The sequence below is a fragment of the Zootermopsis nevadensis genome, unplaced genomic scaffold, assembly GCF_977971745.1.
Source record: "Zootermopsis nevadensis isolate Lab colony 2312 unplaced genomic scaffold, Znev_1.0 Znev_ptg000017l, whole genome shotgun sequence".
NCBI lineage: Eukaryota > Metazoa > Arthropoda > Insecta > Blattodea > Termopsidae > Zootermopsis > Zootermopsis nevadensis.
The window spans coordinates 15874971-15900385 of NW_028259149.1; the positions used below are offsets into that span (position 1 = coordinate 15874971).

Genomic DNA, 25415 nt, shown 5'->3' on the forward strand with positions numbered 1-25415 from the left:
CTGGCGGGTTCGATCTGTTATTTATTTAGATTTTCATTTCGTGAATTCTAACTTTAGATAAAAGTAAAGTAAAGTTTGTCCCACTATACGCCATGTAGGCGTTTGGGGTGAGTGGAGGTATAGCTCCTCTCTTCCTTGACCTCGGCGCTAGATGGGGGGGTGAGTGGTCAGAATCACGCCCCGGCCGGCTTTACCCCCGGGAAAGGACCCCGGTACCCATTGTAGAGGAGGCTGGGTGGGCCCCAGAGCCGGTCTGGACGCAGAGGCTAGAGGAAAAATCCTCTGCCCCCGTCGGGGATCGAACCCCGGCCGTCCAGCCCGTAGCTAGTCACTATACTGACTGAGCTATCCCGGCTCATTCTAACGTTAGATACTTACATAAAAACTGTGTATAATAGAAGGGGCGGACCTTCGTTAAATTTAGATCAAAGTCCGTTGAATGATTATCGAGTTCTAATACGACACATTATGTGAGCCCCTTTCAAAAATTATCTATAAAACATTAATTATTGTTTTATGGTGTAATTCATAGGCTCTTAGTAATTCGAGTTATCAGTTGCATAGGTATGGCGACACTATTTGTAATTTAATTGTCATTCCAGAAGATCGCTAAAAGTTAGTTTAGGCGGCTTTAAAGTCTGTGTTAAAAGGCGTCTATTTCTCAAGATTCTTGAACAGCTGTCCACTAATCACGTCTTCTTGTAAGCTAGAAATGTGGTATAAAGAAGAAAATGAAACTAGGACCATCGAAGTGGCCCGGGCGGAGGGGAGGTTGACCCTCATATGTGTCGATGCCTGTGGGTGGGCTTCTGGGCGCCGTAGGTTCTGGTACTTGAGAGTTGTCGTCTGTCTGGCTGCACTAGGGGTGTCAAAATATGGGGTAGTACGCCTATATATACATTGCAAAACTGCAAAATTCTAGAAATGTCTGTCGTTCCTAAAGACGTTTTTCTTCTTGGAAATTTTTGCTGCATATTCTGATAGGTTTAAAACGACCTCTCAGGGATGTTTTTCTCTTCATCATCAGGATGATCGTCCTGATGCTGGAGGGAAAGTTTGTAGGCATTAATTAATTAATTAGTGTTCTGTCTGACGACAGGTCCATATGAACAGGATCCTTCCATCCTTTTCTCGGACTGGGACCTGTTCATATACGTTCTTGGCAGATGATCCAGAAGTGGTTTGCCATTGCCTTCTTCTGTGTATGAATGGAGTAATTGTTGGGATGCCACGAAGGAAAACTCCGTGTTGCCTAGACCACGGCCTTGCCCAACATAAGTTATAAATTCGGGCACCGCCGGGAATCGAACCCGAGGCCCCAGGATTACAAGGCCAGCGTTCTAACCGCTAGACCACCGTGGCGGTTGTAGGCATATAGACAATTAATTAGAGATCCGCTAAATGTGCTTGTAAGCCCATTTTGCAATTCATCTGCGAATTCCAGCAGAAATTTGGATTTGACTTTCCATCTCCCCCTCTACCTTTCTCATTCTCCTCGATTTTATTACGATAGTGTATGTAATATTTGGCGACTTACACATATTATGAAGCTCCTCATTTTTCTCCCAATTTGTCTCTTTGGTCTTCAGGAACCTGTTTTTAAACGTTCGTAATCTAGTTAGTTCCCCCTTTAAACAAGGCTGAACGCTTATACAGAGCAACAGCTAAAATTATATTGATCTTACGTGTTTATTAAGGAGACTGGAAGATAAAATATTCTAAAGTACGTTAAGTACAAATCTATTAAGATTTAAGCCTTTATAAAGTAATTGTAACTTTATTGATTTATTTTATTGTGTGTATTTTATTTATTCAATTGACTCTTCACCATCGTCAAGAAGTTTTAGATTTGTTATTTCATACAGCTTATTTAACGACGCTGTATGTGACGTAAACTAGAGAGATGCGATGATTTATGAACAATGAATTGAATAGAATATGGGGAAGCGGTCGTGGCCTAATTCAAGGTTCTTTCCCGGCATTTGTCTGGGAGGGAATGAGAGAAATTATGAAAGATCTTGTTCATGATAACCGATCTCCGGGTCGAGATTTGAACCTGTGACCTCTCAAATGTCTCGGTGAGACTGCCGGTTATAGTAACTATTTGAACCACCTACTATAAAATTCAGTAGTTTGTCATGTCACCCACAGAGGCCTATTCACTTTATAGATTGCATTTGTTTTTCAGAATAAACAGGAATTTTTTTTTAAATGTCATGAAATTACTTAACTCTGTAAGCGTGATACAATGTTTTTTTTAAGGTACCAAATCAAGAGGGGAATTACTACTTAAAGGGTTAATCTTCTTTTAATTTCCCTGCAAAACGTAATTGTGATTTATAGCCGTCGTTCTCAAGTATTCGAAATTTGAAACATTCTCGAATGATTTCGGTTATCAGGTTTATTCGCCTATTTTCGTATTCGTGTATTTCGGTGATAAGATATGATGAGGCTAGGTTACACAAGTTTCCTCTGCGTTTATTGCTACATCAGCCTGTTCAGTAACATCTGTAAGAAAGCAAGTTTAAAATATTCTGTAATCTCTTTACATGTAACACCTTGGGACTGAACTCGGGTCTGCTCTTCCCAGCTGTATGATGTAGATTTAATAAAGAAGACACCAATTTATAATATTTTATGTTGTAATTGTGTTCTCATTTTATATTACTTATTTTGATTTCAAGGTTAATTATTTCAAACTGCGCGTTTAATTTCCAAGACCGTGAGGAAATTATAATTTCGTGTCCTTCTCTTGTATGGTAGTCGATGTAGATCTTTCAGAATCATGAAAAGAACAAGCAGAAGATATTCAATCTATAGCCTACACCTCAGACTCTTCCAATATGCAAAGCAAGCAAAGTTATGTGTAAACCCTTCCGAGTTCTATCCTGTGGAGGCTGGGTAAGAATTGTTTTTCTGGCGTTTCAGAAGGCATTAGAATATTAATAATCCTAGGCATATACAAAACTGAATGCATTTGATAACATGTCATTTCTCCATTTTCCAACTCTTTCATTACATAGCCTATGGAACATATAGGCTATTGTATAAGAATCGTGAAAATTATAGCCTTGCTCCTGTGATAGTAATTGTAATAGCATTTAAGAATATAAAGTTTTGAACTTGGTCTAATTAAAATAAGAGTTATTTAAGGAATTTATTTTATAAACTGAGTAAATTAATTGTAGATCGGTCGGGTTACAACGTTTGAAAATAAAATTTATGAACGCATTTCATTTAAATGAAGCGTATATGTTGGTTTTATAAAACTACGTCTTTAATATTTCTATCCTGATATTTAGAATAATAACTGTAATTTATAAATTTCTAATTAATTCGCAAGAAATAAATAAATACTCGCTTCTTCCGTGCAGTGTCTTTGGAGAAAGATTTCGCTGGCTGTTGGCACCCCTATACCAGAACACGCGTGGTCATTGTAACAGTGGGACCACCCTAGCGACCACTTTGCTGGACATACGTTTGGAGCCCTTGCCTTCTCACTACCCCTTAGACATTTTGTTCAACAAATTGCGTGAGGCTAGAAGCTGAGGCGGTTAATACCTCCCCTTCAATCTTCAATTCTATTTATAGTCGCCACCGGTTAACCAACATATAGTATCGTATTTTAGTTTATAATAATTTTTACTTCACAAGCAACCGCCTTATGTCACTATCACCACAATTCAGTCGGACTGAATAGTGTGTGAAATATATTTCTCCACGGTAACCAGGTGCCGGCCCTAACCTGACTTTTGTTGTGACTCCGCAGTACAAAACAAATATACAAGAGAGTGTATACGGAGGGTTGTATGTGGGGCACAATACTTAAGGTTTAAGAGGCATGTAACTCAATACTGTTCAGTTACTGAACTGATAGTTCCTTGAAACAGGACAAAAACACCAGAATAAACTTGTTTGAGAATGCCAACCACAGATATAGGCCCACGGACAGCAAAATGCTTCTCAAATTCTCACTAGAAGTAAATTCCCATAACTACAGAACTCAGCTGTTCGTTTATTCTCTACATATACAACGGAAAATTCATAATAATGCGTGCTGTTTCGTCTAGGTAACTGCTGGGAAGAAAATATATACTGTAGACTACACCAACTAAAAAGTTGACAAAATTTCAATTAATACATTTTTGTGTTAACACTATTATTAATATACTTACTTAGAAGACCCGATCTTCAGTGCCTTGAGCTTTGGCTTGATCTATAGACATTCGGTAGGACTCCTTGGATGAGGGATCGGCCCTTCTCAAGACCTCTACCTGTACGCAGGACTGCACAACACAGAAAGACGCGGACAGACATCCATGGCTTCAGTGGGATTCGTATCCTCGGTCCTAGTGACTAAGAGGCACAAGGCCCACGCCTCAGACCACGCGGCCACTGTGACGTCATTATTAGTATACAATTTCGTTAATTTGTGTTACACTCGACATACAAGGGACGTAGTGACTCCTCATTCTTCCACTGAGTAAAACATTGACCGTCGATGTCGCTTACAAACGCAATCCATTTTCATCCACACACAAGTTTGTTGTTCCGCACGATTATTAGAAAGCTGGAGAAATTTGCAGACGGAAAATCTTAAGAAAAGAGAATGTTAATGAAACCTACACGTAGACAGGATAATACTGACACGGGTCTTAAAGAAATAGGGTGTTTGTACGCGGACAAATAAATATTAACCGCCGGTCCGCACAATTTTTTATAGAGGCATAAAAACTTTTAGTACCGAAAGCCATTCTTTCTTAGAACCCTTAATTCGGAGAAATCTCCATCGCCGCAGGAACTCAGTGTTCCAGTGATCACGTGACAGCCCAGCAACAGCGCATTCTGTAGTAGCAGCCAAGAGGCGTCAGGAGGGACAAATCGGTGGACGTCATGACAGTTATATTATTTTATTATTCAGTGTTCTGTCTTACGACAGGTCCATTGCTCTGCCCAAAAAGATTTTAATTTAATTTGTTTAATATAAATACCATCTAAATATATGAATTAAATAAAAATGAGCCAAAAAGAACACAGGACATTGCTTTATTTTGTTCACAGGAATAGCGATGAAGATTTCTGTCTTCTGGGTTGTTGCGCTGTGTAGTCTGGTCGATGTTTACCAACGTTTCGGAGGTCATACTGCCTCCATCATCAGGGCGATGAGTATGAAGATTTCCGTCTTCTGGGTTGTTGCGCTGTGTAGTCTGGTCGATGTTTACCAACGTTTCGGAGGTCATACTGCCTCCATCATCAGGGCGATGAGTATGAAGATTTCCGTCTTCTGGGTTGTTGCGCTGTGTAGTCTGGTCGATGTTTACCAACGTTTCGGAGGTCATACTGCCTCCGTCATCAGGGCGATGAGTATGAAGATTTCCGTCTTCTGGGTTGTTGCGCTGTGTAGTCTGGTCGATGTTTACCAACGTTTCAGAGGTCATACTGCCTCCATCATCAGGGCGATGAGTATGAAGATTTCTGTCATCTGGGTTGTTGCGCTGTGTAGTCTGGTCGATGTTTACCAACGTTTCAGAGGTCATACTGCCTCCGTCATCAGGGCGGTGAGTATGAAGATTTCTGTCTTCTGGGTTGTTGCGCTGTGTAGTCTGGTCGATGTTAACCAACGTTTCAGAGGTCATACTGCCTCCGTCATCAGAGTATGAAGATTTCTGTCTTCTGGGTTGTTGCGCTGTGTAGTCTGGTCGATGTTTACCAACGTTTCAGAGGTCATACTGCCTCCATCATCAGGGCGATGAGTATGAAGATTTCTGTCTTCTGGGTTGTTGCGCTGTGTAGTCTGGTCGATGTTAACCAACGTTTCAGAGGTCATACTGCCTCCGTCATCAGGGCGAAGAGTATGAAGATTTCTGTCTTCTGGGTTGTTGCGCTGTGTAGTCTGGTCGATGTTTACCAACGTTTCAGAGGTCATACTACCTCCATCATCAGGGCGATGAGTATGAAGATTTCTGTCTTCTGGGTTGTTGCGCTGTGTAGTCTGGTCGATGTTAACCAACGTTTCAGAGGTCATACTGCCTCCATCATCAGGGCAATGAGTATGAAGATTTCTGTCTTCTGGGTTGTTGCGCTGTGTAGTCTGGTAGATGTTTACCAACGTTTCAGAGGTCATACTGCCGCCATCATCAGGGCGATGAATGAGATACTTCAGATTTTCTTATGCATGACAATAAGGATAGGCACGACTCGATTATCCACCTGAAAAGAAGTTAAGATTCAGGTTTGTTTAGAGTTGTAATGACGATAATATAATATTTGGTTTTATTGTTTAGCCTGTTTTAAAGGGAGATTTTGCCAAGAATGTAGAATGTTGTGTGTGGAGATGAGCTGTCGAACGACTGTTAAATACGACTATTTTGTGTTTTTGTCAAAACAAATTTACACACGCATAGGCCTACGTTTCGTATATATTGAACTTTTTAAAGCCTATTAATTTTATGCGCGATTTTGTACGAAGCGTAAAAGTAAATTATTATAATCATATTTGTTTATTAGTCCGATTGTATAGATCTAGGTCTACTTTATCTCCAAAATAGCGACCAAAATTTTATTAAATTCTGTGTTGAGGGGTCTGCACGAACATGTGTAGAGAAAGTTTACGTTAATTTTTATTCCTGTCTGTCAAACAGCCTAGTAACTGGCGTAATATGCCTACTGAGAACGAAACAGAGTACGACTTTATTGATTTTATCAGACGAAAAATTTAAGACACGTTGCATAATAATTAGTGTTATTAAGACTGGAAACTTTTATTTGAAACATTTTCCGTCATTATGAATATTTAAGTAAGTTCGTAAAATAATTCTTATACCTACAGACTATATGTATTCTGACTGATTTTGCAACAGGAGACATATACAGTAATTTATTTGGAATAAAATGAAAAGCAAATTTACTGAGTTGAGGCACGTTAAGGTACAAAGAACACATTTTAAAATATTGTAAAATGTGTAAGGTAAGTTAAATCTCCATTTTTTAGTCTCTTTCGAGTATTTCCACTGTGGTCATAACTTTTTCATTGCATTCCTAAGGACAGAAGTCACCATATCACGCATTACTCAAACAGCGTTAAAATAATCATTGCTTACACCATAAGTTAATCTTTAATGCATCGTAATCATTCAAAAGACCTGGTAGCAGTTCTACACGCGAAAGCATGTCGTGGTTCAGGTACATGCCAAACGTCATTAAAATTTCTTGCATTACCGGGAAATATTTTCCTTTGAATATCCGCTTGACTGAGACCGCAGTAACTCATAAACGGATCCACAGTAACGGGTGTCTTGGTGTTAAGTTCACTTTCCAATTTGTTCCTGTTTCATATCGCATTCATCTTGTAACTTAGGACTAAACGTAAACTGTCTCTAAATCTGAAGGATTTTGATTATGGTGTTTTTTTAAAACAACGAACCATCTTGGCATTATCCATACTCTTGATTTTTGTTAAAAATACGACGTTTCGGAGACTAGACTGCCGCAGATAGGATCATCAATTGGGCTCGACAGTGTAGGTTTTACCTGAGGACAGACAGAGAATCCAGTCTCCGAATCGTCGTATTTTTTTTAACGAAAATAAAGTTATTTATAGTGTCCAGAGAATTCGTTTTATTAATCAACTGTCTCTATTTACCCTCCACCCCCGCCTATGTACGCTGTTATTTTCTGGCCAAAGTCTCTCAGAAAGAGAAAGTTAAACTGCTTATAAATAGCCAGTTAACCTACGAAACAGAGTCTTTCTTGAAAGATGATTTTTGCGGTTTTTAGTCTCTGAATATTCTCGAAAAATATGGGCTATTCGGTATTATGATCAGCTGTATCAACTTGTAGAATACATCTTATTGTAAATAGGACGATAAAATGAACTTACGATATTTTACTGATACCACAAAAACCTTATTTCTAATTGTTGTTCGAAAGAAGCTAATTGAAGTATATCTTAAGTGGTTTTAAATGTTTTCCAAGAGCTAGTCACTCAGCCTCAATGTGAGTACTGCTTTAACTGAATGAATTTTACGGAATTTAGAATTTCTGCGTGCGTGTACTGACCTGAAATGTTTCCAGTCTTTTGGGAAAGGTCCTACACCGTAGAATTTGTTAACCTGTCAGCGAATTCCGGCGACTAGTTAGTTGGTTAGTTAGTTTGTTCTAAAAGTATTAAAAGTGTCCTGGTATCGTAACCACTGCATTCATATTGGATCATATCCACATAATATTCTGTGGATACGAATGTTTTCCACCCTTTGAAAATGTTTCAGCTATCTTCTGTGATATAGAATGTTGGCCTATTAACACAAAAGCCGTTTCATTTAAGTTCCAAAAGACTGTCGCCAGCCGTATCAGAGAAACATAAACTTAAATATTCTTGTACAAATTTTGACTTGAAACGGTTGGATTCAGTAGTGAAAATTAACAGAACCGAATATTCTCGCGTGTATAAGCTAACATGAATTGTAAAACCGAGTGTTATAAATTCCGACATTATTCCTTTTTAAAGAAGAAGGCCATCTCATACGAAAGTCAATTTTTTCTAAAGGAGTGTTTAAATAGTCTAGGCCTACTGAATTTTTATGTTCTTAGAGCATATTTTCCTTGTAGACACGATCCCTTCGTAGTCACGCAACATTGTAGAATGCCGAATAGTCTGGTTTATCTATGACCATGGCCAAGATGAGCAACCGAACAATTGTGCGGTGAAACACACACAATCATGTTCGCTACACACTGTTTCTCAATGCTTGTTCCTAAATTTTAGATTCAGTTGAAAATTATGTGTCTTCCGAGACAAAATTGCTGAAATGTGAATCAGGTTCTTTATACCTTACCCTACAGGTGAAAATAAGCCTGAAATCATGCAGAATTTGGTCTGGGGACATATATGTAAGAATAACATGGGATACATATTACCTGATTGCTACTTACGCCACAAAGATGTTTTGGATAATAAAATTAAAGAGACATAGCGGAGCGATTTGTGTAAGTCTTTATTTACGTATAAATTACATCATAAAAAGTTAAAGTAAAATTGAAGTCTCGTGGAATGTCATTTAGGAGACGCTAATATCGGAATATATCTTATAGAAGTTGGCAACTCTGCCACATACGTACAGACACATTCTGTGGCATCGCTATTCCCAGTGTAAGTATAAACTTTCTTCAGAGGTCGGTTGATTTGTGACTATATCTTAGATATTGCAGTTTTAATTTGAATTTTACTCTCTTACGACAAACGCATCCTTCTTGATTCCGTGATTTTTGGTGTTTCCTTAAGATGAAAATAATAACTTCAAGGGTATCAATAAACGTGGATTGTGGGGAGTAATTTATCAGTGGTAGAAACATGCAAATAAATAAGAGGTTTGAGCGTTTATCAAAAGTTAATTACAATTGTCAGGTGTGCGTAAAGTAGGAATCTATGCTGAAAGAGTAGAAGGTACTGTTTTAAATAATGCACTTTTAAAGTAGAACGGAACTTAGGCCTTCTTTGGGAATATACAGCGTACTTCTAGCCAGTTGTCCATAGCTATAAAGTGACTGACTGTTCTCTGTGAAGTTTCAGAAGGACGGAGTAAGAGATTTCAGTGTGAATCCTTTCCTTCTCAATATGATGTAAGTGAATCTTGGTATTAATTATAGTTAGTGAAGTACAAGCCATAGAAATGAACCATTTAAGAAGTTTTGAGAGATGTACAGAGTTAAAACTGAATATAAGTCTTTGCAGGACGTGGCTCAGAATATCGATAAGAAGAGGGCTGTTGTGAACGCGATAATGAACATTCTGATTTCATAAAAGGGAAGTAATTTTTTGAATATCTGAGTGACTGTTATCATTCCAATAAGAGCTCTGGAAGGAAGAAAATATAATCGCGGAACAAATAACAAATTTTAAGCGGGAGGGAGATTAACACATCAGATAACGGACAATAACAGATTTACAAAATTTGCTTTCGTACAGTGTAAGAGGGAAGACTTTGTGAAAGATGGTTATGTAGGCTTAGAGGTTTTTAACTAATCAATGACAACAGAAGATTTAAGGAATATATTGTGATTAAATTAATTTTATTCAAGTGATTACAAATAGAATTTATGTTATAAATATTCGTACTGCAGTCAAAGTGCATCATTTCTAGAATAGCTGCATGGCTCCATAGTTTCTGTACTATGTTTGAACTATGTTGGTCCTTTCAACTAGATTCAAACCGGTTCTGTTGTGTTCCTCCAAATCTGTGCTTCAGATGACGGATTTTTCTTCGGTGAAAACATAGTATCCTATACCAAGACTTCGGTTTGACGAGGCCTCCAGTTGGTATATCAGTAAGAAGAAGCTCTGGGAAGAACTTGATAGGCCTATGTTCCATCTCATTCTTCATTTTATTCTGTATGATGAACTGACAAAAATACATATTAATTCTTAATTTTAATAATTTCATGATATATTCCGTAGCAAATTTCCATAAATTAGGCCTGTCAATTTCCCACCATGTTAAAAATATCTGATAAGCAATGACATATTATAATATATTTCGAATTCAAAATACTTTTATTAATTTGTAATCAGAAGACACTTGCTACTCACTGATCTGGCGTCACTGTATCGTGATTGGCATTCTTGTTCTGTATTCGTGTCGTCCTGGTGAACGATTAGCCACTTGTAGTTTTCTCGACTTTACTCAGTCCCTACACAAAGGTTCTGGTATAATATTGTTAAACCGGCCACAATTACTTCCACGTCAGTCACAAATCAGGGTTCCTTTCTACAATCTGCACAAAATATATGGTACATATTCATAAATTAAAAAATAACTTATCATCACGAAATTTAACAGTGTGACGAGATGAAAGTTGTATTGTATATGTTTAGGCTGTGGATGTGATAGAACCTTTTGTTCTTTTGTTAAATCTTATGTGGTACCGCCTGATTCGACTTCTAATGGTTAAGTGAAGTGTTTTCTTCGCAGTACGGTCTGGATTCGTAAATATTATGAAGACGAGCTTCGGCTTCAAAGGGTTAACCAGCTGATTTTCGTAATGGTGAGGTGAAGTGTTTTCTTCGCGGTACGGACTGAATTCATAAATAATATTCAGACGATCTTTGGCTTCAAAGGGTTAATCCTGTTAACGGAAGAATTGATAACCTTCGAGATACGCTCTGCATCAGACTTATGGTTAATGAAACGTTTATTTGTATTTTTATATTATTCAGAATTGTTGATTTCGGAAAGAAAACATTGCCTCTATATTCATGAGAACCTCAAAGGTCAAAATTATTTCTAATTTTGTACAGTAACTGCGTTATAGCCTATATATAGTATATATAGTATATATATATATATTTACTTTTATTTACTTAAGCTAAGGTATCACAAGTGGTATCTTTCAGTACAACAGCACCAGACCTATGACGTTTAAATGCTAACAGAGTTTACCACGGTGGATTAGGCCTGGGCTACCATAGCTGTGTGTTGGTTATAACAATGCCTATAATAAACTCAGGTCCATAACATCTGCTAAGTAGAACAACAGTTGCTGGCAATGAAAATCTGAAAGGCATGTTCGTACATAAAGTTTCACATGCACACATATTGCTTCTCAAAGAACAGTCTCCGAAGTGTTTTATACTCACGCTAAGCCACCCACATTGAGACTGCAGGCAACAGTAACCAAAGCTATTCATGTTTATCAACACAAGAATTCTAGTAATAAAATTAGAGTCGAGCAAACGTGAACCCCATCTCTCTACACTTCTGTGTTGGACAATTTCAACTATCTGAGTTTATCATCGTTAAAAAAAGACAACACGAAGTTTATGGAGTTCAAACGATATATTGTAATTATATTCATATTTTTATAAATAATATATGTTAGTTATTATGGGCGTGTGTAGGGATCGATCCAGAAACCACTTGAATATAAAGAGGATGGAAGACGTAATATGTTCGCCTAATATTGTTACGGGATTTAAACGAAGAATGAGATGATTTTTACATGTAGCACGCATGGGGAACATGAGGAATATCTATTTTGAAAAACTGAATGAAATATTTTACTTATGCTTAAATCGGAGGATGATATTAAAATGTGTTTTAGAGAAATGCGATACTACAGATTGGATTTTTTTGTCTCAGACGAAGCTCTGATGACATTGTGACGGATATTCGGGTTCCATAAACCCAGGGGATCTGTTATCCAGTTGAATGATAAAACTTCAGGACGACCCTGCGCTAGGAGTCAGTTATATGGTTTTAAAAATTATGCTGGTTTTGTGTAACTTGTAAACAACTACGGTTGAAAATATGTCAAGAAGGAAAATGTATGCTTCTGTATCGCAAATCTCAGAAGCATGTTGATCTACCTACCTACCTACCAACCTACCGCATATCCAAGCTCTAAATTCTTAACTGCATGAATGTCTGTCTACCTAGCTCGACGCATTGTATCATCCTACATCCCTCCTACCACAAATATCTCTCTCCATTCTTTGCTCTTATGCTAGTGACGATGACGTGATAAAGACTTGTTTACATTAGCCCATCATTTATTAAAGGATGATTAATCACGTGTTAGGGTATGGGTGTTAGGATGAAAAGGACCGTGGTGAAAGGAGAGCTCCCTTACTTGTGTGTGTGTGGCTGGTTAGTGAGGTATTGTGTGCATCTGAGGGACCTCACAATTTTACATTTAGTGTAGCTATTCTTGTGCTGTGACCATGGTCCAAATGATGGGTGGTTTACTGTAAGCTAATCCTAGGAAGGACGCTACATAATTCATACCATCTCAAGCAACACAATTATAATGGAAATAGAAAAAGAGATGGAGAGAGAAGTAAGGATGGAATAAATGAGAGAGGGATAACAAACAAGAGAGACAAAGAAAATGAATGAACGAAGGTAGGAGAGTTAAAGAAGGAAAATAATACAATTGGTTAACATCAGCGGAATATTTGTTTGTATTTTAAGTTCCAAAATTAACTTATGTAAATGTAACATTGGTAGATGTTGAGAGATCATTAACAATAAAACCCACGAATTTTTTTTTTCAAAATAATGCGTGTCTGAATAAGAATAGAACGGAGTTCTCTAACACGAAGCAAAATTTCTAACCACAAAATGTGGAGGTTCAGTGCGTTCAGAAGCTCGTGTATATTATTTCTTATGTAAGTGGCTGAGTGCAGACACTGACATATTCTCCAGCAAATTTTATTGAGATGCGAGCATGCATGTTTATTGTTTACGACCTACATGTATCCAGGGACACATATGGTTTTTCAATTTCTTCTGAAAGGCGACGCGACGCCACGTGTCTGTATGTTTTACCGTTGTTTAACGCCAAAGTACTACGGAATTTCTCTCGCCTCTAAATGCTATAGGCTTACACTGACACATGTGGCCGATACTAAGCTAACTACACTAAACTTATGGAGAGTGGATGAGACTGCATTTTATTTTCACATTTGTAAATTATCACTCCTTCCTCCTCTCGAACATAATTATACACGTTATCATCGTTAGTTACCCTAATTTCTGAATTGATAGGTGTAAAACCTGATTTCTCGCCCTGGTGGAAAGGCTGAAACTGGGGATCGGAGAGGATAGAATGCTCAGGCCCTCAGACAAAGGAAATGACAGGAAAAATGTTAGGTATTTTTGCTTTACTCTAATTCTACAGTTCTCGGAGAACCTTGGCCGCTCGCTTGTATGAGGTTCTGGAACCATTCTTCGATGGGACTTCTTGAAAAAAAGGGGTCTGCCTGTCGCATGGCCTCTACATATAAGACATCACAATACAGAAGAACGAGGTCACACATCCGTAAGTAGATTTGGATTCGAACCCAATATCAAGACTCAAGGACCCAGGGTCAAGGACCAGGCCTTAGACCGCATGGTCACTAGTTAGACGTGTTACAGTAATGAAATAAAGGAATATGAGTTTTGCGGGATATGTAGCACGCGTGGAAGGGATGAGAAATACATAAAATTTTGGTCTAAAAAACTAAATTTAAGAGAGCACTTCGAATACCTAGTCAAACGAAGGTTTTCCGTGTTTTTGTAGGACTTACCTGGCATCTAGACTGATTTTGTCTATGTCAACACAACAGCTTCAGGTAAATTTTTCCCAGATGTTCACGCCTTATTTTACCTTTGATAACTGATAGCGAATCCCACGTGCTTTAGAAGTAAAACGAAAAATTCTCTCCGCTCAGGGTAACGACTGCCTTAATGGGCTAACAGCCCAGTCATCCGAAAAGAAGTTATTTTTAAAATTTACTACAGGCTTTCTAAAAAAAAATACTTTAAACTCAGTGTAAAATTGTAGCCAACCAAAAATTACCAAATGTTAACACGGTTTCTTTATTTGAAAGACTGACTGATAATAGGCCTAGCCCGAAATTCAAAAACGATACCGAAACTGCTATTGGACATGATATTGATTAGACAAACTTTACAACCTTGCAAACTATTTCTGTAACAGGCCGTATTACTTTTATATTATGCTTATAAACTTGCTCATAAACTGATCGTTTGGTGTGAAGTTTTATATTTATTTAGTGTTCTGTCTGACGACAGGTCCATATGAACAGGATCCTTCCATCCTTTTCTCGGACTGGGACCTGTTCATATACGTTCTTGGCAGATGATCCAGAAGTGGTTTGCCATTGCCTTCTTCTGTGTGTGAATGGAGTAACTGTTGGGATGCCACGGAGGAAAACTCCGTGTTGCCTAGACCACGGCCTTGCCCAACACAAGTTATATATTCGGGCACCGCCGGGAATCGAACCCGAGACCCCAGGATTACAAGGCCAGCGTTCTAACCGCTAGACCACATCATCTTATTATTATTTAGTGTTCTGTCTGACGACAGGTCCATATGAACAGGATCCTTCCATCCTTTTCTCGGACTGGGACCTGTTCATATACGTTCTTGGCAGATGATCCAGAAGTGGTTTGCCATTGCCTTCTTCTGTGTGTGTGTGAGTGGAGTAATTGTTGGGATGCCACGGAGAAACCGGGGAAGAAGCCCCCGGAGGAAAACTCCGTGTTGCCTAGACCACGGTTTTGCCCAACACAAGTTATAAATTCGGGCACCGCCGGGAATCGAACCCGAGACCCCCAGCGTTCTATCCGCTGGTGTGAAGTTATGTTCTTTTTAAGTCAATATTTATTCTGTTATAAAGTCAGGGGCAAAATAATTGGTGCGTGTTCGACAGTTACTAGCGGTGGAAGTCTTGGCCTCGCCATTTTGAAAACATTTTTCTCAGGTTTCAGTTCCTGATCGCAGTTCGAGTCGTGCAGCTGACGATACGGTGAAATACATTTCCAGTTACTATTAAAATCGCTATTAATTTTCTGGAATTTTTGACGTCAATCACTCGCCAAGTTATTTGCCATTTATAATAATACGCTTAGCTACAAGTTTTGTCTGGGCACATCTACCGACCCTTCTGTCTTCTAGACTATTTCGCATTCTACAGACTGGGTGAGAAGTAAGTAGGCATTGAGAAATGGTTATAACCTCTATATTTACAACTACTTACTTCCCACAAATCCTGTACATACAGGAAGGCTATCATAGGGGCAACGCGGCTTAAGGAGCGCGTGGTCTTGGGGCCCTCAGAACTAGGATCGCGAGACCCATTCGAGGCTCAGGTGTGTGCCTGCGTTATTCTGTTCAGTGCTGCTCTCTGTCGTCGGTCCCATAAATTCGCTACGCTTACGTAACCTGAATGTTATCTTCATGTTCATCATAACTTCACTGGACTCGCCGAATGTATAGTTTAATCCAATACAAATCTTCACTCAGTGTTTTAATTAATATGTTCCTAAGACGATGGACCTACAGAGAAAGGCAGGTGTGGTTTTGTGTTTCTGGTGGTCTTGTGATGGTTGAAGGCCTTAAGGGCCTACTTCTATGAAACTAATATAAATGGACTCTATTAAAAAAATAGGCTCACCGGGAGTTTTTGGACAAGGAAAATTTTGTAAGACTTGAGGTTCTCACAGCGGTGAGTATGAAGATATCCGTATTCTGGGTTGTTGCGCTGTGTAGTCTGGTCGATGCTAACCAACGCTTCAGAGGTCATACCGCCTCCGTCATCAGGGCGATGACGGAGGCAGTATAACCTCTGAAACGTTGGTAAACATCGACCAGACTACACAGCGCAACAACCCAGAAGACAGAAATCTTCATACTCTGATGACGGAGGCAGTACGACCTCTGAAACGTTGGTTAACATCGACCAGACTACACAGCGCAACAACCCAGAAGACGGATATCTTCATACTCTGATGACGGAGGCAGTATGACCTCTGAAACGTTGGTTAACATCGACCAGACTACACAGCGCAACAACCCAGAAGACAGAAATCTTCATACTCTGATGACGGAGGCAGTATGACCTCTGAAACTTTGGTTAACATCGACCAGACTACACAGCGCAACAACCCAGAAGACGGATATCTTCAAGGAAAATTTTAACAACATGGGAAATCAGTTCCAGTCTTGAAGTTCAATTTGCATAATGCCACCTGAACGTAACCTTAAGTGGCCACTGAACATTTTAATATTATCCAAGAGAAAAAACTGCTAGCCAATAGAATCTAACGTCTCAGAAATTGTATTGCTTGCATCATATGAAGTTATTTTGGGTCGCAGCAGGCTATAAACATTATAGCACTATTGCAAATGGCATAACGACAATTCGATTCTTGTTAAAAGTAGCGAAACTTAGTCCTGAGAAATTGGTTCAGTAAACTGTTCCTTTGTTTAGAGACAAATAAACAAGTAATGGTTAATGTCGTCTAACAATAGACAGTAATTAAGCCTTGTGAAGCCAGTCGCTCTAGATTGTGTTCCATTAGGCTACTGGAAAAGAAGTTTTTAAGTTAAGAGGGTTTTTCTTATTTGTTAAGTCTAAGTCTCGGCGTGATCGTTACGGGGAAATTTTCATTTGCTTGGCAAATCTACGTTTCTGAAGATGGCTCTCTGTCTCTATTTTCCAGGTTGGCTTATACCAATTCCTGCTCCTTAAATCCTACCCTAAGACGGGGTAACGGATAGGTATGAAGTTATCACTCTAGTCTCGTGTTCAGAATATTCAGGAATCGAATTTCGACTCGGAGACACTAACTGAGGTAGAATATTGCGTGCTATTTCTCAGTCCCTACGGGTAAATGCAAGCCTACGTTACACCATGAAAATAATGGTAATGACTAATATCCAAACACTTTCGTGGAGGATCTAAGGTTAATGATAATCACATTTTGAATCCTTTCAATTTCGTCATTGATGATTGATCTAAAATTCGAGTCTATATTTGTAAAAAAAAAAATCTGTACGAGATTAATAAAATAAGATTATATGCTAACTAGGTCTATTTAGGCCTTAATTTTAATATGTGGATCGTACAAGCCTATAGGCCTGTCTTATTTTTATAATTAAGATAAAATAATTTACATTACATTTAAAGATTTCGGCAGCTCTGAGTAAAAAAATGAAAAAAAGGATAAATGTTATAGAATAAGAAAAATAAATTTATAAAGCAATGGAAATGCCTAGTTTGGTCTGAAGTCTGTATGAACACACATGCGTAAGACTATGGTATTAGGCTCAAAAATGACAAATAAAGACTGAGGTACTCAATATAGGTTACTTAGATTTAGCCTAGGCCTCTAGAGGCGTAGAGAGATCGAAAACAAGTCTCTTGAACACTGGACAAGCGGACGGGCCAACTCCTTGAAGGCCTTTACTGGTCTGAAATACGCAATTTTATCTCCCGAAAGCTCTGTTCAGGCTCATAGAAGCCTATTAAAGATAAATGATTTAGAAACTATTTAGAATTCTCTCTGTGGCCGTGCGAGTTGACTCAGGTCCCACGCCATAACAAGAAATAGGTACTGTTATTTCTATTTTGTGGAAAACAAACGTTTTATCTGTGAATTAAGAACCATTTAGGAACAGTAGTACTTGACATGGGGTCCGCAGTGGCCTCGCGGTCGCTGGGACCGTGGGTTCGAATCCCACTCAAGCCATGGATATTTTTCTGTGTTGTGCTGTCCTGTGTACAGGTAGAGGCCTTGAGAAGGGCCGATCTCTCATCCAAGGAGTCCTACCAAAATGTCTATAGATCGAGCTAACGAAAAGTTGGGGACCCGCAGTGCTCAGGCACTTGGAGAACGGGTCTTTCCATGTATCCCAGTACTTGACATGGAATGATGTGTCAGAAGATCGTTTCATTTATCGAATCAAAGTCTCGTACGTACGAGAGACAGATCAAAACACGAAAAGGAATGGTAAAAGTTGAGAGTACGAGCAAATATTAACACCTCTCCGAATACGATGACTTCTGTTCGGAAGTGACCTTGCTACTGATCGTTCAGACCAGTTTAAAGATGCCTGAAAGGGGCCCCTTTTTGTCAGACCACACACATGGCCTAGTGCTAAAGACCCCCCCCCCCCACTCCATCTATTCCTTTGTCCCTTGGACCGCAGGGCTGTTTGATTGTACACTTCACTGAGCCAAATTCAACATCTGATACCCCTCCTTCAGACGCGCGACTGCCACCAATAACACCGCCTAGCCTACGCTTCTAAACCACGCCCCATACGTTTCGTGACGTAAATTACTTCTGTCCCCCCCCTCCAATGTGATATCATTTCCCCCACCACGTAATTTGTCAATCAGTTCTGCGCCTCCTAACTCCGCCCCTTCTTGGGGGCTCCTGGTGCGAAGAGCCTGCCATCTGGCGGCGATCGCTGGCAGCGCGCAGGGTGTGGAGAGAGGTTAGTCAGTGCGAGAGTGCTTCGCTGTTAACCACGAGCTTGTGATGGCGGGCCCGTGCTGTGGGTAGAACTGGGCCACGGTGTCTTGTGGCGTGTGTTTAGGAATGTTACTGGGGACAATGCAAGAGAATGGGCCGGGCGCTGCGATGCTCCTTGTACCCACAGTGAAGACGAGAGCTACGGACTTCTCGATAGCAGCGATTATGGCTCGCGGGCCGCGTGCTGAGAGGCGAAGTACCTGCGTCCCTACATCGGCGACGTCAGCTCAGCACACCGTCGGTTTGCCAACGCTGGGTAAGTGTAAAAAAAACAGTGAGAGTGGAAAACAGCGCTTTGAGTGTCTTCATCTCGTCCGCTATGAGAGAGTCTTATTAAGACATTTTTTTCGTTATATAAGTAAATGTATAGAGGCCTATGGGGTTTTACCACCAACTCATAAATTACAAGAAAAATGACTACTCTGTGAGGTGTAATGGTAAGAAATAGATTTTATAAAGGATCCTACACAGGTGGTAACCGTTCCTTACCTGAAGATGGAGAAGGAATCACATTCTGAGAGAGCGTACAATCCTCTGTCCGCCTACGGAGTCCCAACTCTGTAAAGTCCGCTAGGCCATTGAAAAGTCCACGTAATTATTTTTATTCTGAATTTATCCATCGTCCATCATATAAAATGTTAAGTGGTCCTCGTCTCATAACGCTCTAAAATCACTGACAAAAATAGTTAAATTGGGTTATGTTTTATTATGGTTCAGACGCAAACTAAATTGTGCAGTCAGGCCTCGTTTGATGTAAAATGTAAACTAGGCCTGTATTGTGCGTGCAGATTAATCAACTTACTTCAAGCCTAATAGACTTTATAGTCTATTAGAGGTCAAAGGCGGTAGTCTAAAGCCACAAATGGTGATTTCTGAAGATGGGACAAATCCGTAAATATCGTCTTTACGCCTAAAGACATTGAAAGAAATGGAATTTTAACTTTAATGTTGTCTGATTATTGTGAAATTATGTAGCGTTGCTAATTATTTTTGAATGTTAAAATGAGATAGTTTGTACAAAAGCCCGTGTTGTTTAAGGAATTCAACATTGAAACATGAGCTTCGCGGGGAAGTCGCGTGTCGTTGACTGCAGGTGACCTCAGTTTAACTCCTGAACACATGCACTACGTACAAAAGCTGATTTGTCGTGTCCTGTAAACCGTGTGCCTATGAATCTTATTCTCTATTGTTTAAAAAAAAAATCTTCACTGAACACAGCGTGAAGACTTCATTTTTCTAGGGTCTTTTGACGGGAATAAAAGTAATGATTTGATGTGTTTTTTTGGGAAATGCTAAAGACTTAGCCTACGCAACTCTCATTAACTATTTAACTTAATTTTTTTTTGTGAGATTAGGCCTGATACGCTTATAAATGAGTTTCAAATAGGCTTAATGATAAGCTTAAGCAATCTTATTTTCAGTTTTAGATGAATTAAATTAATTGATTTTATTTTCTAATTGAAGTAGACTGCACAGTTGTTTTAAAATTAGACCTTAGGCTTGTAATTTTATTTCAGTTTGTATCTATTCTACCTGTTTGGGTTAAAAACTACAAAATTCTAAGGACGCTTAAGAAAAGTTTTTCTCTTTATTTTGAGAACGAAAATGAAATCTATGATGGCCTGCGTTCCGAGTTGTTGAACGTCAGGGCCTGAATACACGTAGCCTACCGCTAAAACTTAACTGGTTAATAAGCCTATATTTTCAGTTCAATTTCATGCGTGAATCTTAATTTTATTGATGGTATAAATCGTGCCCCAGAAATTGAGCAGAAAGGTAGGTCTGAATAAAGATTACAGTTGTCAATAAAAAAAATTACGTTATTATAACGTCAACTGTTTTGAATATGCTATGATTTTGGCACAGGCCACAACACAATTTAAATGTTTTACGCAATGAGTACAGTGATCACATGTTCTACAAAAGACAGGCCTGCCACATACATTTCTGAAGTCGCACTTAACTGCAGCGGAAAATTAATAAAAATGTTTGATGTAAGAATTGTTGCTATCCGATGTTTGAAGTATAAACCGGCTTATGTGCACGCGCTGACATAAGATACTCTAAATCGAGTTGAAATAGAAAAATTTCTGATCGCATTTTACTTTGAAAGCAGACAAAACAGATGTATATCTAATTTAAATATATTAGGCCTACGTACTTGAAAACAAATGTATATAATGTAGACCTATCAATAGAATTTGTAGGTCTACCTGTATCTTTTGTACAGTAAGGTTATTTCAGCTACTGAGATTTATCAGAGATGTACGGACACAACCGGAAAGTTCGAAAGTCCGGCAGCCGTCAAATTGTCCCAGTTGAACAACAGTAATTTTCCGAAGTTGAAGTTGCTTAGATGGGGAGGTCTAGGTCCAATGGTGTTTTATTGGAAAATAAACATAGATTTGAAGGATATTTGTGTGAAGGACGTTCTTGCACCAGTCCTTAAACGCGAATTGGCTAGGTCGTTCGCTTTGTTCCACTAGCTGATATCAGAACTCATTATTCTTAACCATGGGACTCAAACCCGTATCAGATCCAGTATCGTCGTGTTGTTAAGGACATATTCGTCCAGGTGATATGATGGGTACTTGTCGTCTGAACGAAAGGCCAAGTGTTTTTGGTGGAAGGTATTAACCGTGGATCAGAGCCAATCAAAATACATAAGGCTGAAAAAAAAAGTGAAAGTCAGTGCGATAATGTTTTAAAGATGTCATTACCATTGCAATGGTTTTTCCCCAGTTACACCAGATGTATTATTCAAATTTATTACGAACGTCAGATTTCAGTTTATCAACGACTGTGTGCGATAATCTATCAAATTATTTGTATGACACATCACTTAACTAAATTGTCTTACAAGCGGCCAGAATATTTAAATATTTGGTAGAACTCCGTTTGCAAGGCTCGGTCTATCGCAAGACCTATTCCAACACTGGACACCACGATACAGACATCAGCGAACGTAATTTCAATGCCTCGAGCGTAAGAGCATTTACGTCATCTTATGAATTTAATGATGTTAAATATTTAAATAAAAATAACACCGACTAAATATTGGCCTAATTTAAATTATATGTCTGTCTACAATATTTATCCAACAACATATTCATGTAAATGCGATCACTAACTAAATTATTATTGACGTTTAATACATTTTAAATGGCTTCTGGTGATTTAAGTATTTGCTACGTTTATGAACCAGCGAGAAATGTAAGATCTGATTGTGTAATTTGTTTTTAATGTAAACCCCGACTTACAGATATCTCCGCTTGTACAGTTTATTGATTAAAAACTGAAGTGCTAGTACGCAGTTGAATTTAAGGTTAAAAAATTAAAATTTGAAGATATTCCGACTCTATAAAATAAATAATTACAGTTTTCCGTCTGTAGACCTACTCAGGTAGGATCCTACGTCCGATCCATTGATAAAGTTTACGTCTTTGCTGCAAACTGCTGTAATCGGCTTAGTAGGTGGTATTATAATCAACAATAAACTCAGTAATAGTAATAATAATAGTTTATAAATAGGAGACTTTTTCAGATTTCTCGATTATGGACTTATTTAACGTAATGCTAGGTATTTCGAAAATGTTTGTCACCATTTCTCGCTAGAGACAAAATGACATTTTTTGTTTGTTTCTCGAATTGTTTCATGGCTAGGGAAATCAGTGTGCCAAGGAATTTGAACATTACCGCAGTGAATTATTTAAACAATTTTCATAACTTGCTGCAGTGCAGAAAGGAACAACACAATTTTGCATAGTGTTAATTGCGTTATAAACAAATGACAACAGTTGAGTTATGGAGTTAGCTTTTAATAACATGCACCCGTTTCATTACAAGTCAAAGAAATATCAAATAAGGTCTTCTTGAAAAGCTGATGGTCGCCTAGTTAGGCAAGAAGTTCCCCGTCGTTTGTAGAGCCCAAATGTTTATTATGACCAATCGTCTCTGTCCATGTCCGAGGCCCTCTTTGACGCATTGAAACATGAAGTTTTATGGCTAGAAGCTGGAGGACCCCCTTGTCGGCTGTCTGTGGCTACGAATTTATAAGTATTTGTCATAGGCCTATCTGGGGCCCGTCTCATCCACGCACGAGCTGAGTAACCTCTGTGCCCCAGTGACAAGAGATCCTCTTAACTAACATAGGCACAATAGTTTTTATAGAACCTAGTAGATATATTTGCAGCATGTAAACAAGTAAATAGATACATAAATGGATAAAGTGAACATCTTAATACACGAATGGGAATAACGTCTGCATAAATAATAAAGTGACGATAATGTAAGTTTAGGGCACACATAGGCTGGGCTTTTACAACATTTTTTCCTGTATACATAGATCAAAACCAGGTGAGAAGAGGTCGATTGTGCTTACAATGGGGTTTAGTTTACATTCGGTTTAATACGCGTATCATTAAAAATTAAGTTGCGATCAGAGTTTAAAATGCCTCCGTCATCAGGGCGATGAATATTCATCGCCCTGATGACGGAGGCAGTATGACCTCTGAAACGTTGGTTAACATCGACCAGACTACACAGTGCAACAACCCAGAAGACAGAAATCTTCATACTCATCGCCCTGATGATGGAGGCAGTATGACCTCTGAAACGTTGGTTAACATCTACCAGACTACACAGCGCAACAACCCAGAAGACAGAAATCTTCATACTCTGATGACGGAGGCAGTATGACCTCTGAAACGTTGGTAAACATCGACCAGACTACACGGCGCAACAACCCAGAAGACAGAAATCTTCATACTCATGGCTGTGAAGACCTCAAATCTTACAAAATAAGCTTAACAGTGTCTTTTCTTTAACTATGTTTCTGTGGAATGTAGTTTAACATGTGTACATATCGGAAATGTAATACCGAAACAATTTAAAATCTGCCTCAAGTGTGAACTTTATCTGCTTTGAATTAAAATCTGTCTTTTCTCTTTTAACTTCAATCAGTAACTTGAAAATCAATTATTTCTTTGATTTCAAACACTACCAACAATAACTACGCGAGAACAGTTAGTATTGTAGGAGTGACGTTTACATTACACAGAAGCGTTCATATGATTTTGTGATAAAATTAATATCTGGTGGGCATTTTATCACTTTAACCTGCCCTCAGCGATATCCTGGCAATGGCCCCACCGCTATGCGGGGAGTCGGTCGGCTTTACAGCGCTCGTACTCCGGATATGCGGACACCATGCGACGTTGAGGAAATAGGTTGCTGCTATTACAACGGATATTAAGTAGCTTTTCCTACACTCAGTTTAGGCCCGTATCTGTTATGAGGTATTTAGGCCTACGCACGTGGCACATGATTATACATTAGATGTAGTTAAGAGATAAATTTTTCTTTTCTCATCACGGGTTAAACTTCCAACCTTTATTAATTATCACTGTGATTTAAACAGTGATTGTACGTGATTTTAGTCATTGTTTTAATTAGCGCTTAAAATACTGGTCGTATGAATTTGGGGTTAAAATTTGATTATTATGTGGCGGCTGAATGACGTTAGATGTTACTACAGTTATAATCACACACTAAAATTTACTACTAAACTCTGAAATTAACTTCTGTGATTTGTAGATGTTTATATATTAATATTAAATAGCCAATAAACATTTAAAATTTTTCTTTGTTTTTGGGTACCCCTATATTTTATTACAAATCCTGAATTCGTGGACGCTTTCCGATCAGTGGGAATTGAACCAATGTGGGAGTTAATTCAAACAAAATATTTCTATCCTAGTAATAGGCCTATATTTTACAGGGTATTACATTTTATTTTGGAGTAATTAGAGTGTACGAGTAACAGCGGCTTTTTGTCAGTTTTTAAATAAATATTTCAGTGACTCGCTGGTGGTAAGTTACGTGACATTGTTTACTTGTCCAGGTCAGAGGCTAGCTCAACGATTGGGCCTAACAGATACATTTTCTTCATTCTTGCCCAATTTTTACCTGAATTTGGAAGCAGAATTCAGCTTTCAAAACGTTGTGCTTGTATAATTTAGACGATGGACAAAGTCCGAAAGAACAGTTTTAAACATCACGAATTATGTTTTTGTTTTCAGTCAGCGCTCAGAATGGACGTAGTATGAACTATCATTTTCAGAGCAAAGTATCTTGAAGTTCTTTAGATACCAGTGTCCTAGTATCCGTTTCTCCTGATGATAGATGATTAATACAATACTGTAATTAATACAATAGCTTTAAGTCTACACTATACTACACGCGACTAGAAACAAAACATTTGAAGAAGGCATTGCGATATTAATTCAGTGAAATTAAAGGTATTAGAAAATCAGGAAGTTTGATCTGTATTAATTATTGGTGCTATGAGGAGAGTGAAAGAGGCAGAGTTATGCTCGTTTGAGGCCTTATAAGTGGACCAGACGAAGTGGATAAACTATAAATTATGGTTCATAACACTGTGCTGGCGTTAGTAAGCGAATGCAACAGTAAGTTATTAAGTAATTCACGTGTTGTATTTGACGACATTAGATAAATTAAGAAACCAAGACCACTGATGATATCGATGGTAGACTCTACAAAGCGTGAGAGATTGTGGATTGAGGATAGAGT

General features: G+C 38.6%; 1 protein-coding gene across 2 annotated transcripts in view; it reads left to right on the forward strand.

Annotated features, from left to right (window-relative positions):
• LOC110831455 (T-box transcription factor TBX10) overlaps positions 1-25415 on the forward strand; it is a 304038-nt gene that overhangs the window by 138961 nt on the left and 139662 nt on the right. Inside the window, exon 1 of one of the 2 annotated variants that reach the window (XM_022067467.2) lies at positions 18706-19080. The exons of the other annotated variant lie outside the window; for it this stretch is intronic. Within the exon in view, the coding sequence (XP_021923159.1) occupies positions 18891-19080 (190 nt within the window). The 5' untranslated portion in view covers positions 18706-18890. Of the gene's footprint in view, positions 1-18705; positions 19081-25415 lie in introns of those variants that run through there. 2 annotated transcript variants of the gene reach the window in all.